Source organism: Octodon degus, unplaced genomic scaffold (genome assembly GCF_000260255.1).
Source record: "Octodon degus isolate 3935 unplaced genomic scaffold, OctDeg1.0 scaffold00017, whole genome shotgun sequence".
NCBI lineage: Eukaryota > Metazoa > Chordata > Mammalia > Rodentia > Octodontidae > Octodon > Octodon degus.
Genome location: NW_004524593.1, coordinates 8276959 through 8295962, shown reverse-complemented (window position 1 = coordinate 8295962; position 19004 = coordinate 8276959). Strand labels below are relative to the sequence as shown.

The window sequence follows — 19004 nt, the reverse complement described above, 5'->3', positions numbered from 1 at the left end:
CTCTAGAATTCACACACACTGCTACATTATTACAGTTCATTGCTTTTTTACTGTACTGTGTGGTGAATAAGTCACTGCTTATTCTGTGATTGGCAGACATTTGAATTACTTCTTAGTTTTTACAGTAGTGAACAAGGCTATGCATGTCTTTTGGTGTAGATATGTAAGAGATTCTTTAAGTCCTATGCACAGCAGTAGAATTGATGGGATGCAAGGAATGTAATTGTTGAGCTTGGTGAGAAAATACTGCTTTATTTTGCAGTATGAAAGTACAGAAGATACTCCATCAATGACATACGAGTTTTTAACCCATATCCTAAGACTTATTTTCAGAATTCATAGTTGTATGGATATAAACTGGCATCTCATTATTAACTTAATATGTCCCTGATTAACTATGTGGTTGGGAATCTTTTATGTATTTATTCAATCATTCATATTTCTTGTACCATTAAATTCCTGGTCATGTGTTTTGCTTATTTTTTCTCTTGCATTTGTCATATTGTTCTTCTTGAGTTTTTGTACTTCATTATATAATGTGGTCCCTGAGTTAAAAATGGACTCTGTTTGTGTTCTAGCTAAAGTATTCCTGTCTATGGTGTGTTTTCCTGAATAGAAGTTATTAATTTTATAACTCAAGTCCATCTTTTACTCACTTTAAACATATTTCTCTTCTACTTTAGATTTATCATTTTTCTTTTCTATAAGCTTTCCCTATCTTATGCTCATACTCTACATATATTTTAAAATTTTGCTTGTTATATGTTTGTCTTTAGTTCATTTAGAATTGGTTTTTCCTTATTCTTGTTTTGTGTCTATCCTAAAGCAGAAATTTTATTTTATTGGTTCCAGATAATCAGTTGCTGCATTATCACTTGGCAATAGACCTTTTTTCACAGTCATTGGGACGTTCTTCTCCATCATCTGTGGGCATTTAGTATTTGGTGATAATAATTCATAAAAATGTGTTTGCAACTCCTGAATTTGCTCACTAATGGCTTTAGAAATATAAATTTAAGGTTTAAGTGTATTTGACATCCTTTATTTATATTCTTTCTTCAAAATATTATTATAAATTTGTTCAAATTAGATGCCACTGTATCTTCCCCGTTAGAATTATCATTCCTTGTAAATTTTTTCCCCAAGAGGACTCTCATGAAAAGTAGATAAATGAAAGGTCTTAATAGTTGTGCTTTATAAATAAGTCAAAAGTTTGTCACTTAAGTCTTAAAGGTTTTATTGAAATACTAATTTTATTTTTTACTGCTTTAGGTTCGGCCTTTAAACAGTGATGGATCATTAAATCTTTTAGGGATGGAGACAGTTAGATTAATATATTTCAAAAATAAGATGGCAGGTAAGAAAATACTTACATTAACTGGATATCTTCAATGGAAGTAGTATCTTTCAGCTAACTTCTCAAGGGCATATGAATATTAAGTGCCAAAGTACAGATATAAACTCAGGTCCATCTTTTACTCTAGAGTGTGTGATCTTGGTGATTGTCAAACTCTTACTATATTAAGATAAAGTGTTGAACAAAAGTAACTGTTTACATTTTACATAGCTATATAAGCAGGATATCTGATTCTGATATATCTTGTTATTTTTCTCAGGACTATCCGGGTAAGTAGAGAAGGTATACCTGAACTTGTTTTCTGTACTTTTAATACCATAGAACCTAACCAAAATTAGCAGGACAAAATTGTAGATAGTCACCCAGAGTTCCAAGTGGTACTTCAGGAATCCACCTCCAGCCAAGGGCATCTCCCCCAGAGGGCTTAGCACTTCTGAAATACTGATAAAAACACCAAAAGAAGCAGAAGAGACAGGAAAATCAGAGGAGTACCTGAAATCAGGGAGGGACGAGAACCCTCAAGGTTACGGGCAAGAGAAGGGCATTTGGGCAGCGACAAAATTGTGAAGTGAGGTTGTCACACTAGCGATCAGATACCATATACAAAATGCCAAGGAAGTTGATTACACGGAATTAAATATTTTCCATCAGTATGGGCCTAAGTAATTAGAAGCTCTCTTCCAATGAATTTTGGGCTCTTTGAATAATAAAGTCATTCTCATTTTATAGCAACAAAATTTGTGCCTAACCCAGGTGTTCACAAATTTCTGGTCTTTTGTAATGAATAAAGATGCACTTAGGCTATACTTTGTGTTTAAAATAATATTTGAATTGAACTAAATATAAGTGAAAATATTACCATAGGAAAACATATTAAAATATTTATATCAGTTACCTATAGTTAATGGGATTGCCTTAATACTTTTCTCCCTCTCACCATATTCCTCCAATAAACATTTGTTTATTTTAAAAAAATTCATCAAACATTTATTGTTTTCTGGTTCAGTGGTTTGGTCCATACCCCAGCCCTGGAGGTTTCTCGGTGTATGGGCTAGTGACTAAAAGTCTACTGAGAGTATGATATCCCAGTAGGATTTGAGAAAGGACATTCAGATTTTAGCCAAGATTCCCACCTGCATGGATTTATCATGAAGCTAATGAAGCTGAAGGTTAAACCTCTAAGGCCCTATGCTTAATTTTGTATTCTGTTTCTTAGAGGAACTCTAAATATTTGTGTAAGATTAGATCTACCTTTTTCCCATTTTATGTGACTATACTAATCACAAAACATGTCTGCACCCACACTGTATTTATAGGGCAAAACCTCTTCCAGTTTGTGTTTTCCCACACTTTCATCTGTCTACCGTAGGCCAAGAATAGCAGTAGAGCCATAGAATGGTGACCTGACAAGATTTCAATATGCTTATCTTGTCCTTTGAAAAAGGAAGGAAATCTGTCTCCAACTGATGGCTTCTGTGTTCTGCATGTCGCTTTTGGCTAGTCCTCCAGGAAGTGCAGCTTCCAGCTGTCCCACATCTTTCACTGCCCGTGTAATTCACCAAGCCCTGCTTTGCTCTCATAATCCTCAAATTACAGAATCATGTCACATATTCTCATCTATTTTTTAAAAATCTATCCTCTTAATGTTTGTTGCTGGCAAAGTAATCTGATTAAACTACATGATTTTACTATAAGAAATGTTGCTTCGTTGCTAATCCTCCTTTTTTGCGATAAGGTCCATCTGGCTTCTTTGCACATCCTTCACATTTCAGGTTTCCAGTGTTAAGAACTTCTAAAGATTGACTTTTCTCTTTTTCCTTGCCTTACTTAGGTAATTACATACCGTACTATAGTACAGATACAGTTGTCTGTTTTCTTCTTAGAATGTGTTCACAAAGCCAGAGGGTTTTCCTGGCGAACAGTTTACTCTCAAATACTAAAATTGAAAGAGAGTCAGGCGTGGTGGCACACACCTATCATCCTGGCACTGGAAGACTGAGGCAAAAGGATCACAAGTTTGCGCACAGCCTAGGCTATAAAACAAAATGGACACTGACTTGCTAAAGATGTACAGTTAAATGTCATTGCATACCCTCAAAGTCAGGAAAGTGGCAACAGCAAGATTCTTGTCCTTAGTAAAGGAAGATAGCGAAAATAATTCCTTATTCTACATCTCAATAGATTAAATCTTTCCAGGAATGTTTATTATGTAAAGATAACTTTAATTATTCATATAAATAATTTGCTCTGCATAACTGACTTATCATGCATATTAATAGCATCTTTGGGGGAATTGGGTTGTGTAACTAAATGGTAGAGCACACGCCTAACACACTGAAGGCGCTGGATTCTGTCCCCAGCTCACAGAAAAGAAAGCCTGCAATGGAAGGGTTTTTCTTTAACTCACTGAAACTAATGCCTGGAGGGAGAGAGAAGACAGTGTAGGCATGAGAAGTGAGGTGGCCCAAGTGATAGAACATTAGCTACAGTTTCTTATAGCAAAATTGTGTCATTGTAGGTTTATAATCAAATAAAAATGAAAATGTATTTTTATGTTTAATATAAGCATATATCTGTACAGTTGAATTGAAAGTTATTGCTTATTTGTGACTATCAAAATGTGACTTGAAGAGTATAATTCATAAACTTATTCTGTTGATTCTACTGTCATAGACAAATTGATAAAAAGTATCTTAGCAATTTAAATATCATTATTCTTTGTAATTTTTTTAACAGAAGGGGATGAACTGGTAGTTCCTGAAACATCAGATAACAGTCGGAAACAAATGGTTAGAAATATCAACAACAAGCGCCGTTATTCCTTCAGAGTTCCAGAGGAGGAAAGGATGCAGCAGAGGAGGTAGATATGTAATGTAGACTTACATCCATCCATGTCTCCCGCATCTGAAGAACCATCTGGTGGTATGGTGTGGAAGGAAAATTTTTCTTTCTTTTCTTTTTCTAATGTATTTTTAGTACAGGGTCTCACCACACAGATCCGACTCATAGTGATCCTCCTGTTTTCAGTCTCCCAAATGCTGGAATTTCAGGCACGCGCCACCACACCCAGTCTCAATCTTCATCTCAGCGCGCCCTGGGGCGGGGCTGGCATAATACACCAGGAATTGAACCCCGGTCCCTGCATCTGCCTAAGCAGGCACTCTAATTCACTGAGCTATCTGGCTGACCCTGAAACAAAATTTTGATACCTGAAAATATGTATTTTTATGTATGACTGAAAACTGTAGGGCTGCAGGGGTAACTTGCGTAACGTGTGGCTTTAGTCCTTAACACCACCAAAAAACTACAAAAATGAATGTAGCCTCTCATTCAGAATATATTAAATAATATTCTCAAGGTTTTGAGAGTACACTGGATTGAATTCCATATCTTGATAAACTTCTGTATGTATATAGAGTTTTAGAAATGTTTACTTTTTTTACAATATAAGTGTGCATATAGTAAACCTGTATATGCTTAAGAATGCCAGATTAACTGTTCTCTTTATAAGCAGATCTCAAGTACGTGCAAAAAATTTTTAAATATATACACAAAATGTTTAGACTTACCTGTAAAGCAGATATTAGGTCATTGATACACAAATATTATAGAAGGGTCCTTTTGGACTGGGAATGTAGGTCAGTGGTAGAGCACTTTTCTAGCATGTGCAGGGCCCTGGATTTGATCCCTAGCTCTGAAAAACAAAAATAAAAAAATAAAATGATCCTCTCTCTTTTCCCAACCAAAATCATGGTATTTTATTTAAATTAAAAGACAAAATATTCTAGGGAGATGAATCATTAACTGAGTATATTGTTATTCTAATATCCAAATTAACATAATTAATTTTTAAATATAAAAAATAAAATTAATTTCTAACTTACCTAGTTTGATAATGGAAAAAGTATCTAAACAGGTGTTTGTCTTACAGGGAGATGCTGCGAGATCCAGAAATGAGAAATAAATTAATCTCTAACCCAACTAATTTTAACCACATAGCACACATGGGTCCTGGAGATGGAATACAGATCCTGAAAGACCTGCCAATGGTAAGAAGGAAAGAGGGAGAATAGACTTGAATGCATACATAGATGGCACAGGCTATGTTAATATAATAAAACATTTCTCAGAGTGTCACACTATGTTTAAAATGCATGAAGACATATTTGATGAAAAAAAAATTTACATGTCTGTCAAAAACCAAACAAATATTCTTCCATACCCTAGAAATTTCTCTTATACCTAAATGTACTATTGTTGATGGAAGAAAGTGCCACACTTAGAGAGGTTGTATACCAAGTCACTAAAATTTTACTAAGTTGAGGACAGATATTGGGCCTTTTTCTCTCAAGAAGTCCAAATTAGTATGGTCATTAATAGTCATGCCTCGCAGCTAACTGAAGTTAGATTGTTTTCCTTTGCCCAACTGCAAGTATGTACCCTAATAAACTGTACATAACAAGCACAAAGGAAAACTGTTGTGTTTTAACAGTATGGATTGTATTGTCAGACCCATTTGTATTGAGCTTAAAACTATTAGTGGAATTAGGTAATCATCTGGGTTCTGCTTGTATTTAGCATTGCAGTACTACAAACTGTTAAAACTTTAGTGTGACTCTTTTAAACAATAGAGATGGTTGTTAAGCTTTGTATAGAATTTTAAGTATAGTTTATATTTAATGGCAATTTGGAGATAATTTGTGAAACTTGACCTAAATCTCTAAGGAAATTGTTTTAAATTAACCATATTATCAACACTAGTATGACAGAAGAGCTGCAAGAAGAAGTAGTTTGATGTGCAGTCCGATTTCTAACATAAAAATTAAATTATAAAGGGCATTTTGCTTCATTTTAAGGGAAGAAAACATTAAGTCTGCATTCCTTTGTGCCCGAGTACTTTGCTGGAATATCACAGTTAACAAGCTGGTCCAGCTTTCTCATTTTTATTTTTTCTTCATCAAGAAATTATTATGATATAGTAATGTACCTCCCTTTATGGAGTCCAGATTATTCACAGTAGCACTTTTCCTTTTTGAATGGGCATTTTTATCACACATATGAATAGTATTTTCATTCAAATGGAATAGTTTCAGCTGGGCATGGTGGGTGCACGCCCATAATCCCAGCATTTGGGAGGCTGAGGCAGGAGGCTTGCCACAAGTTCATGGTCTGCCCGGGCTACTTAGTGAGCTCAAGGTCAACCTGGAATAGATTACAATACCCTATCTCAAAAAAAGACAAAGAAAGAAAAAAAGGAAAGAAGGAATAGTTTCAGTACAGTATTTTAATAAAATATTATTCTGTTTATTGTTCTGCTGTTATCAGATGAAAATCAATTTGCTAATGTTCCACAGTTGTTTTAGACCTTCATATACAATAAGAATAGGTAAAAGAGCAGATTTCAAACATGGTAAGAAATTTTGCTGGCGTATCCCTCCTTTACTTTTCTCCCATCACCATACTACCACTTAAAATAAGTCAATATTTTTTGTTTATTTATTTATTTTTTTATGGAACTGGGGATTGAACTCAGGCCCTTGCGCTTGCCAGGATAAAATATTTTTATTACTAAACAAATTTAGATAGAATTTCCCAAAGACTCACCCCCACCTGGCTCCATGACACATGACCTTCTGTGCTGGCTGCTGATTCTAAGTCGACCTTTTGATTGTTAGTACTTGTCATCTGATTGTTTTTAACCCGTGCCCACCTTATTGGTTCTTTTAGGTATTAACACTGACTTTTTTTGTGCTCTAGCAGTTCAGTCCAGGTTTTAGTGTACCTCCCATTCCTTACATGTTTTCTCATGATACAAGCACCTTCACATTGCCAGGTGACCCAATGATGGATGTTTTTGAAACCTCCTTCTTCACCTGGATATGTAGTATGCATCAAAGATTTTCTGTGTCAGAATTCCTGTTGTTCACAGCTATGTTATTTTCACATGATTTTTCTCATTTCATGGCAAAAGGATATATAAGCTGAGGCTTTTATAGATATCCATTTACTTACCTAACAAATGTTTCTTGAGCACTTACTCTCACTTTCTGCCCAGGACCATGCCAATCTGAGGGTAGATGTTGGTAAACAACACAGTAATATGCATGTCTGAATATAATAATAATAATAATAATATGCATGCCCTTATTGAAAAGTTTATGGCCTTATATGTATTTTCAGATTTTGATATGTTCTTTCTACTGAAAAGCAATTCTGAACAGTTTCCAAAAAATAAAGATGAGTTAAATTCATCTGTTAACATATATAAGAGCTTTCAAGTACCAAAGCCATGTGTTACCTGTTGTCTGTGCGAAGAACATGTGCCCCGTTTTTGTGTTTCGACTTACACAAATCAGTATGTTTTCCTGTGAAATACTTATGAGCATAGAAAGCTCATCAAATCTCTTTAAAAGCTAATATCATTTCTTTTATGTGAAATGATCCTGAAATAGTAATGTTGTTTCTTAAATATAGAAAGGGCAATAACCTAAAGGAGTCATTGTATTTTCTTATGTCCTATGTCACAGGTGAACCATTTATTTGTATCTTAGTGAGCCAAAGAATATTAGCAGTTAATGTAAGGCTTATATGTATGTCTTACAAAAATATACTGAGTCACTTTTCTTGAAACTTTTTTATCACTTATATTATTCTGTAAGGTCTAGGAAAAGAGGACAGGTGGGTTTTTTCCTCTAACTCATACAAAAATAACATATTACTTCTGTACTTCTAGCATAGTATATCTTATCCATTCATAATATTGTTAATAAGATTTAGCTCAGTGTTCTCTTAGGGCGTCCAAAAGTAATTTTTCTTCTTGGACTGGGCTATATCTCTGTGGTAAAATACTTGCATAGTATGCATGAAGCCCTGGGTTCCATCCCTAAAATCTCCTCCCACAACCAATAAAATAAAACATAATAATAAGTTTGCTTCCTTAAAATCAAAGTTACATGTATTTTCCCATTTCCATTGCAAACAACATTAGCAAGTACTATACTGATTTAGTCATATCTGTACAGTAAAACAGTATCTTGTATGGAAGTTTTCCTTTGAAGCCCTGGTAATTCCCAAGATATTTTTACACAGCAAGCTCATCTCGACTCATGAGAACAGAATGGCTGTTCTGGATCCAGTCAGCATTGTCTCTAGGACATCAGCCACCCTCCGCCTCAAATGAAGGGACTGTGAATTCAGAATCAGTTCCTCTTCACAGACTAAACCTTGAAAATCCCCGTTATGAAAAGTGTTTGACTACTGATTGGTGCTCCCTAAACAATCAAAATAGTGACTTTATCTGACAATAAGAGTTCTTGACTTTGGAGGCTTTTTTACTTTATCTTTGCTATTACATTATTCTGCTTTTAAAAACTAGAACATTGAAAGGAAGGCTTTTCCCTGACACAAACTTGTTCCTTTAGGTGTGTATACGGAAATAAGTTTGTGCTTTAAAGTAAACCAATAATTAGTATATGAGGTTTCCCTGTAGGTACTATTTTTATTATAGAAAAATGTGAGTAATGAAAGCCAACACATATCACAAGCATAGAAATACAGTACTAGAAAATGTTTCTAATGATTTTAGATTCTAAAGAAAGTTTCATAACACATCTAGTTAAAAGCTGCTATAGAGTCTTTAATTTTTTGCTTTTTCTGTACTTAATGATTTTGGTAGATTTTTGCCATGTTTTGACTATATCACATAAGAAAATCCCAAACTAAACTCTGAAGGTTTCGTTTATATTTAAAAGTCCAATTTCTATTCATTTAATTATATTAATAAGAGGATAAGTTTATAAGAAGAATGATTGTTTACAAGTCAGCTGTTTAAGTGACTGGCAAGAAGATTACCAAACCTAAGTCCTAAAAGTATTTCATTAAGGATTTGGTACTGATGTAAGAAGAAACTACTTTGTTTTTTTCTGCATGCATGTTGTCTGAAATGTCACACATAACTATTGAATCCACCGTCACCTTATCACCTTTTTTCTTTTCTGTTGTTTTTGATAGCCAGGTTTCCCTTATCCATCCCCTCATCATCACTCCGGTCTGATCTCCTCTCCGATCAACTTTGAGCACATCTATCACATGACTGTTAATTCTGCTGAAAAATTTCTCTCTCCTGATTCCATAAACCCTGAATATTCCCCGTCTCTGCGCTCTGTCCCTGGTACACCAAGCTTTATGACTCTGAGGGTATGAACAGCTGAGTCAGGTGTTAACTTTTACTAACTATGTGAGGTTTCCTGTTGCCTGGCCTAATCAGTAATACTGCCGAAATGCTACGACTTTGTGAATGTTTTCCTTTCACCTGTTTCTCTTCTGCCAAACTTCTCTTACTCTTTCTCTTCCTTCTCTGTTTATCTTCTTCCTCCTCTTCCCCTTCTATTTCATTTCTTCCTTTAAAGAAAAAAAAAATGGAGAAATACATAGGACTTCAATTTTTTATTTTTGAAATAGTATTAAGGTTTATCTGAGTTTGATAAGAAATTTTCCCATTATGGTATTTCTATTACACATGCCATCATAAAAAAAGATAACCATTGAGTGGTTCTTTATTTTGTTAAAGCACACAGAAAAGGGATGCCTGAATTTCTGAGTTTTTTATAGCTCATTACCCTATCACCAGTACATGTCAGATAATTTTTTTCATATTGAATGAGGTTGAAGTCTGGAATTGTGCCTATTCTAGCTACAGTAAAGCTTCATTTGAAAACTTTAAAAATTTCCAGAGTATTATTACATTCAAAATATATATTGTATTTAAAGGTAATGTATTCCAAAATACATTCATAACAGAAAAAAATTTTGCTAATGTACAGTTTTGTAAATTATTTTGTTACTGATTTGCATTTAATTCCAACTGTGGTCCAAGAAACCCCAAGAGGAAAAACAATGCAGATCCTGTAGGACTGGGCATCTGCTCTCCATGCCATTTGTTTCCTTGCAGTTAGCCCTCTGTTTTCATTAGGAGCTTTGCAGTCAGGTAGAGAGTGGCTACTAAGCTGAATAGCCATGTTTTTATCAAGTAAACCAATGTTTGAACTAAATTCAAGGAAGTTAGTTTTGCAGATAATAAAATATCTGGATTATATCACAGAGACTGTTCCACAGTGCCCCCAGCTTAGAAAACTAGTAGCACCAATATTTTTATTTGTGTAGATAGTTAAAATAATTTTCAATAAGAAAATCATAGGATGAGAATTTTTTATTTGTATTATAAAATTTCAACTATGGGACTAGGAATATAGCTCAGTAGCACAGCACCTGTCTGGCAAGCACAAGGTCCTGAGTTCAATTCCCAGTACTCAAAAAAAGCATTCAGTTGTTTTAAATGTCATTGTATTGACACTAAATTATATCACTTTAGTTTCTTGCTTGAAAAAATCAACTGTGACAAAATAAGCCTTAGTTTGCTTGGTAACACTGCAGACAGTCGATTCCAGTGGAAGGCTGTATAAATCAACCAAGTGTTGATTTATATCATATAAAACTTGATACAAGTGTAAGGTTAGTTGTCTTTTAGTAAATCATTGTACCATTAGCAGAAATTTTACCCTAATCTTAGGCATATTTGTAACTAGAATGATCAAAAATCTTAAAATTTTTTACTTTCTAATGAAGTTTATTTAATTTTAATAGACTAAGCTTTTAAAATCATTTTTCTGTGTATAATTCTTTTATTTGTCAGCATTACTAAGAAACTTGTTTCATAAGCTTAATCTTTGCCATTTCTTTAAGGTAGACAGTTTATAGAAAAGGACAGCACTAGCACGTTATAAGGTTTATAGACAAATCCATACCAGAATGTGCAGCTTGAACCTGATACCCCCATCTCTTCTGCACTTTCCTTGGCTGTGTTGTGCACTACGCTTGTGTCTTACAGGTTTGCTCCTGTACATGTGAAATCTCAATTAACAGCATTGACTGTTTCAGATTTAAATCTTTCGTTTTCCTGGGGAGGTGGAGGGAAGTAAAGCATTTGCTTTACCACACTAAGAATTACATGGACTTTGCAAATTTGGTATATGAACCAAATGGCAGTGGTTGACTTGGGAGCCAGCTGGCCGGCTTTTAGTATGTGAGCCTCTTCAGAATGCATAGTTCGGAGATTTTAAGTGGCGCTGCATTAGTGCCTGTGACCTGGTTGCTAGCTGTAGCTGTGCCTGATGACTGTGCCACGGCCTTCTCAGGTGTATACAGACACTCGGCACAGCAGCAGCACCAGGGCCAGGGCCAGGGCCTGTCCTAGGGGCCTCGTGCCTGCCTGGCAGCTGAGGGCTGAGGTTCTAGTTCTAGACTTTTATTATAATTACAAATATATTTTAGGTGCATTACTGCATTTCTTTATTATTGCTTCCAAATAACCTCTAAAGCCATAAGTATTTGTGCTCGTTGCATTGTATCCTATGTTAAATCATAGAATACTGACCTAGTACGACAGAGAAGACAGTCAGTAGTTCTTTTGCTGTTAGCATATGAATCAGGTTATTTGAAGAACTGCCCCTATTTCATTCATGGATGCCAAGAAAATGTTATTCTTTCCAAACAATAAAAGTAAAATGGACTTTATAGCTTTAAAACTCACATGACATACTTACACCCAAATACACTTGTGACAGCAAGCTGGTACAATACTGTGTATTCTACAGGAAGAATCATAATTTGAAATGCATGAACTATATTACCAATATAGTTAGTTAATTCTAGTACTTGAAGGAGGAAATTGTAGCTATAAGCCATTCACTTATTCAGCAAATACTTTTCAGCAACTGTTTTACATCCTAGAGTTTAGCATGGTCATAATTTCAGTAACTGTAAGAAATGACAAGATGACTAAAGCTACAAGGCTAAGAACAGAAATGAGCTGCACTTCCTAAGCAAACAGGGCAAACTGGACTCTCCAGGTGCAGTCCTGTTGGGAGTGAGCCTGTGTGACTCATAGTGTGCTAATTTTCTGTGTTTAAAAGGAAGGCATAAGGACACTTAAGGAAATCAGTAAAATGTAACTTAAGCACCTAGGCCTTTCTCTTGCTGAAACTTGTAATGCATTCAGATAAAATTATTAAAACTGAATTAACTTTTTTTTTTTTTTTTTTTTTTGGTGGCGGAACCAGGGATTGAACTCAGACCCTTGCACTTGCCAAGGAAGTGCTTGCTTATTCTACTGAACCATCTCCCTGGCCCCTTGAATTAACATTTAATAGCATAAGTCATCAACATACCTAAGTCATATCATGAACAGTATAAATATTGGTGTGGGCTACTAGAAGAAAAAGTAATATTTTATAACCCCAAATTGATTAGAGAGGATTTCCTGCTTTTGGGTCATAAAATGAGGCAAACAATTGTAACATTTTAAGATAATTAGCTCTATGCTCTATTGCATTTGGAAAAAAGGCATAATATAGCTGTTGTGGCCAGATAATTAAAAAATTGTGTTGAAAGAAAAGATAAAAGTGCTTGCCAGGGTCCTGAGTTCAATCCCCGGTACCACCAAAAAAAAAAAAAGGTAAAAAAAGAAAAGATAAAAGTCATACCAAATTGATAACAGTATCTGGTGAGTTCACAGAAAATGTTCTTTGTTTTATGATTTCATTATTATATATTTGGTCCACAATCCATGAATATTACCTTTAAAATCAGGCTAAAGCAAACACTCCTAATGATAGAAGTACTTAGAAAATTAGTAGTTCATAAATAGATTTTCCAATCACTTCATTAATCATTGATCACAGATCACACTATTGTTTTAATTTTAAGTGTAGAAACAGTAAAGGAAGACCATCTTCTCATAAAAGGAAGTAACGGGGCTCAGCTGTCTAAAGCGCCTGTTTAGACTAGCGCACAGGACTGCCAGTCAGTCCTGGGTACCATGTACCGTGACAGCCCTCCCCCAGGCTGGGCTGGGCCAGCCACAAAGAAAGACAGTAACACACGCACCCTGATTCCATTAAAATAACTAGCCTTCTTTAATAAATTGATCCTTTGGAAAAGTCACAAAACTTGAAGTTTAGACCTCTTTTTAATGTAATTGTTTTCATTTTATTTTCATTATAGAGTAATGTTCTTGCTTAATGCATGTAAAAGTTGTGACTGCTGCCCTCCCAGCAGAATTGCTGTGGCTGAAACTACCAGCAGGGTCAGAGTAATGCTTAGCAGAACAGGAGAGGACCTGCACATAGGTGGGCTGCTCCAGGTGCTTTACTCTTGCGGTATTAGGGGTGTGGCCCTCAGAAAAGCTCTGTGAAATGGGTATTATCCTCAGATACAGTCTAGGAAGCCAAGGCTTGGTGTTGTATCAGCCAGGGCCTGCCAGTAGTAGATGGAGCAGCACAGATGTGAATATGCCTGCATCCTTCTCCACCTGGTTTGCTGACTACCAGCTTAGTGATGGAGAGGGCAGGCTGTTGGGAAATAGGTACTGTAGGCTAGCAAATCCCCTTATTTTTGTTGTCATTATTAGAGAAACTAATAAGGAGTTAGAAGATACATAGATAGAGATACAGATATTCTGTGGTGCCTCAGCTCATGAACTTAATAAATTCTGGCAAGATGGCCATGTTCATGTTTGTGTAGGAAAGATGGCCACAGTTGTGTGTCTGTCTCCCAATGCAGAACTTGAAGCAAAACAAAATTTTGCCAGACACTTCTGTTTGCAAATTTGCAAACAAAAGCATTCATGAACCAAGTTACCACTGTGTATATATATTCCATGCACTCATAAATTCTGAGGAATACAGATACATTGGATCAGAAAATGCTTGTAGGAATTTGGGGTTATGTCCGCAAGTAGAGCAAGCATAGTGAAAGGTAAAAGAGATACTAATAATATAGTACGTGTAGCTTGCCTGCTTGAGGATTTGTAAGGATTATTGAGGGGCTAGGGATTTAGCTCATTGATAGAAAGCTTGCATAGAAAGCTAGAAGCCTAGTTTGGTCCGTGGCACCAACAACAAAAAACAAACCTCACCTAAAGAACAATTTAGCAACAACAAATACATATAATTGGAATTGGAATATTTTTCTTCTCTGGACTTTTGTCAGCCCTGACATCCTTCTTTTTGAGTCTTAAAAAATTGGACTGATATGGGGCCCGGGAGATGACTCAGTAGAATAAGCGCTTGCCTGGCAAGCTCAAGGGCCTGAGTTCAATCCCTGGTTCCACCAAAAAAAAAAAAAAAAAAATTGGACTGATAAAGAAGTCTTCAAACTAATAATCACTAGTTACAATGTGTCGCCCACATTGGTGATTCTTGCAGCACTGTGTTTCTGACATAGTTTCTGACGCTGTCTTGGCGAGAATGTAATCCTCCACATGCACTTCCTAAGCTATTGTGAGTTACCCTAAGCAAGTAAAAATCTCATACAGTGAGAGCTGTATTCTCATACTCTGCAAACGTCCATGTAATTCTACACTTCACCGTGACATCTAACCACATAATTTGACTTACCATTTTCACAACCAAAAAAATTATTTATTGATGAGTATTTTAATAAAAATAAGTACTTAATCTGTATTGGGTGAAATTTATTTCATTGTAGGGTTTTGTTTTGTTTTTCCTTATGTGTAGGAGGGATTATGGGATCTGCTTTTCTATACTCAGTATCTTTCTGGTCAAGATAGTGTTATTGTTCTATAATTATAATGAAATGTAGACATCACTGCCAACAAGAGTTTCTTTCTGACTGGAGAATGCATCTTTTGCGATTCAGAACCCTCGTCCTCAGGAAAGCCGGACAGTATTCAGCGGCTCCGTCAGCATCCCATCCATCACCAAGTCCCGCCCAGAGCCAGGCCGCTCCATGAGTGCCAGCAGCGGCCTGTCAGCAAGTAAGTGCCCAGGCTGGTGCGCTGGCACCTCCTGCTCTGCGAGCCCAAGTCACTCACACGTCCTCAGTACTCAGTACTTTCCTACTTAGCATTCATGGCAGTAGTTACCCTCAGCCGTGTCTCAGCCCTTGCTGAGGAACAGTGCACTTGTTAAGAAAACAGCTCAAGAGCCCTTCATCGGGGGCCCAGCCCTAGCTCAGTTCTTTAAGTGGCTGCTTCCACAATGCTGGCAGCCTCAGTTTGCTGTAGTTCGATCCCCACAACACTCCAGCCATGCCAAAGTGCCCTGAAGGAATTCAAGGAGCAAAAAAAAGAAAAAAAAAAAGAGCCCTTCATCTAGTGTGCAGGCCGTCTGTGAGGCAGATACAGCTGCAGACAATGGCAGTGAGTGTGCTGATGGACTAAGCAGGGTAACAAGAAGCTTTCATGGATGAACTTGTACTTAGAATAACTAGGAAAAGTATGCCATTCGCTACAGGTGGCATCATGTTTGAGACATGTCAGTTAACTGAGAGAAGGCCATGTGGCTGCATGGTAGTGGTAAGAGAATGACAAAAGAATAAGAGAGGGAGAGGTGGCCAAATGCCATATTAACAGGTACTTGGAGACCAGGACAGGAATGTTTCATTTTAAACAAAATGCCCCAAGAATCCTTGAAAGAACTTAGTAGGAAAGAACCCTGTGGAGTTCCCACTTGTGGCCATGCCTCTGGTGGCTAAGCACAGAGTGGATTGAAGGCAGACGGGTGCATGACCTTATCCTGATAGCAGGCTCTGGGACTGGCCACGGGAAAGCCCAGCAGGCTGGGAATATAGCAGGGGAGGAGAAGAAAAGTGGAGAAAGAAGGCAATGGAGTTGCAATGTTTTCAAAGGTGGAAACAGACTTTCTGAATCAGCTGTGAGGAAGGGAGGCCATAGGTGATACCATTGGCTCCGTCAGCTGAGGGTGAAGCTGGGGCTGGGCAGGACATTCCAGGCACATGCAAAGGTCCCAGGGTAGGAAAAATCAGCACATCTGAGTAACAAAAAAGGACCTGGGACAGATAAAAATATACCCTGGTATCATGAAATCACGCTAACACCTCATCCAATAAATATCTGAGGCCTGTAAGACACCAGCTGCTCTGATACAGGGCCTAAAACTGCTTTCAAATGGCACAGACTTCACTTTTATCCTTTTTCCCCCTGTTTACCTTGAACTGTTGCGCCTCTCTCCTACGCCTTTGTGTGGAAGCCTGAGCTAAGGGACATTATAAAGATAAAAACATGCTTCCAGGAGTGCTTGTGTTTGGCTGTGGTGAGGAGCAACTTTGTTGTTGGGCAGGAAGCTGTCTGCCTAGAAAAGATGCCGTCTACTGAGTCAGCCCAGAGTTCCAACAGCTGCCTTTCCGGGGTGAGGAAGGCACACATCTCGAGTTCACTGCCATCTTTTGTCATCCCTGGGTGCCAGCAGTGAAAGTGTGGCTTCTGAAATAATCCTGTCGTTTCTGCCTGGGGGAAGACTGTCCTAGCCAAAGGTCTCTTTCCTGCAACTTTCGTGGGTGTGTGCTTCCCCAACAGCATGGCATTGCGGGGGCACAAGTGCCATCCGCGTGTGTGTCCAGTGTAACCTCAGGGAAACCTTTCTGTGCTCAGGAAAAATTGATCTTTGAGAAAAACTATACTATACTATGCCAAATTTATGTACTGCCCTCTGTTTTTGAAGGATCTGTGGAACAGGCAGGAGTATTACAGCCTAGTCTCAGGGCTGATAGTGTCACTAATGACAGGAGCACATTCCAAGAAACACGATTTGAGATGAGTTCCTGGCCAGGCAGGCATCACAGCAAGTACTTTCACAAAGATGGTGTGAGAGCACCATTGTTTATGGGGTTGGTCCCTCATTGACTGAAATGCCATGTTGTGACACGGTTGTGCTGTTTCTTTGAGGGAGGGAACTTCCTCAGTGTGTGACTAACGGGTTTTGAAGGGGTCTTCAGCTGACAGACAGAATTTCAAGTGCCTGAGATGTAACATTCTCCCCAAGTGGTCCGGAGCCCCTGTGTGTACTGTCTGCTTCATTGAAAAATAGAGTTGGAAACACCACCACCTTGTGGCTGCACATTTGCGGTGCATTTCAGCAGTGACTGGACTTGAGGCGCGCTGACCTGAGGGTGCTCCACAGTGGAGCCAGGCGCTCCTCTCCCCCTCCCCAGAATTCAGGTTTCTTCTTTCATATATTTTAGAAAGGACCATGCCATGTGTTATGTTATATTCGTAGGAAAATGTGGGCTTGTATGACAAGCACATTAATACTTAATAGAGCAAAAATACTGACAATCCACAGGATAAGTAGGTAATACACTCTTTATAAATAGAGCCTATACTTACCCTCCAGCCAGTTCAGATGAGGTTGTGTTATCACATGGGTTGGGATAAAATGAAAACCACCTGATCTCAGGGTGTTGGCATCTGTGGAACTGCAGATAGACATAAGACCTTGTAACAGAGCCCTCCTTAGAGGGGCTGAACGAGGATCGCCACAGCTGCTGATGTGGAAACCACGCTAAGTGCGAGGCTCTCGTGCCATCAGGGCCCTTCATGTAGCAGGCCTTGTCCCAAGCCATTCATAGAGAAGCCTCTGAGGAGCTCTCGCAGGCTTCTGCTCCTAGAGCGGCTCCTGCTGGCTTCAGGAGGAGCCCAGCTCTTGCATAGTGTTACCAAGACGGCCAGCCCAGAGAGGGGCAGGAAGCAGAAGGGGGGGAATTTGGCTGTCAGCCTCCTCAGAGAGCTGAAGCAGGAGGATCACCAGGAACTTGGGGCCAGCCTGGGCTCCACAGTGAGTTCAAGGACAGTCTGACCTACACAGAAAGTAGTTCAAAAAACAATAATGATGGAAAAACTAAGTTGGGTTGCCATGACAGCTGGTCTCCGAGGTGTGACCAGATTGCAGAGGCTGGGCTGAGTGTGGCCGGCAGCTGCACCTGCACGCTCTGTACTGCCCCCCAGCCCTTTGTTGTCATGGCAACCCAACTTAGTTTTTCCATCATTATTGTTTTTTGGTTTTTTGAACTACTTTCTGTGTAGGTCAGACTGTCCTTGAACTCACTGTGCAGCCCAGGCTTGCCCCAAGTTCCTGGGGATCCTCCTGCTTCAGCCTCTTGAGTGCTGAGGGTACAGCTGTTGTGCCATAATGCCCAGCTATTATTTTTATTTTCTTTTTTTTAAGATTTAAGTGTAACTTCTCTTTGAAAACAAAGAATCCAAAATTTTTAGGTTTGGGGGTGTTTTTTTTTTGTTTTGTTTTTTTTTTTTGGGGGGGGTTTTTTAGCACTAGGATATGACCCAGTTCTCTTTCTTACAGATAATTACTAGGAAGGAGGTGGCAAGTACACTCTTGTGTAAAACCAGCCCCATACCCTCCTGGCCTGCATTTATTCTGCATCGACTAAATGTTCTGTTGTTTGAACAAAAGTCCTATGAGAGAGAATTTGTTTTATCTATAGGTCAGAGAATTTATTCAGAAGGGTAAAGAAACTTGCCTGAGGTAACCCAGTGGATAAGGAGAGTCTGACAGCTTGTATTTTCAATTCAGGACAAAATGTAAAAGTAACTTCTACAACTTTTCTAAAAAACTGAACACTGATGCTTGCTTTGGCAGCACATATACTAAAATTGGAACGATACAGAGAAGATTAGCATGGCCCCTGCGCAAGGATGACACGCAAATTCGTGAAGCGTTCCATATTTTTCCTAAGATGTTTGATATGCAGACAGATAGTAAGGTTAAGCTTAACAGCCTAAGTTGTATGGTAATAACTATAAGCTTGTCTT

General features: G+C 37.9%; 1 protein-coding gene and 1 non-coding gene across 2 annotated transcripts in view; both read left to right on the top strand.

Moving 5' to 3' along the window:
* Window positions 1-19004, top strand: part of Cdc42bpa (CDC42 binding protein kinase alpha) — a 358545-nt gene that overhangs the window by 331976 nt on the left and 7565 nt on the right. The window contains exons 33-36 of the mRNA XM_023710189.1: window positions 1273-1357; window positions 4094-4217; window positions 5289-5406; window positions 15074-15191. Coding sequence (XP_023565957.1) covers window positions 1273-1357; window positions 4094-4217; window positions 5289-5406; window positions 15074-15191 — 445 coding nt within the window. The remainder of the gene's footprint in view (window positions 1-1272; window positions 1358-4093; window positions 4218-5288; window positions 5407-15073; window positions 15192-19004) is intronic.
* On the top strand, window positions 18820-18922 carry LOC111815514. The gene has a single exon (XR_002820197.1). It is a non-coding gene; the product is annotated as a U6 spliceosomal RNA (small nuclear RNA).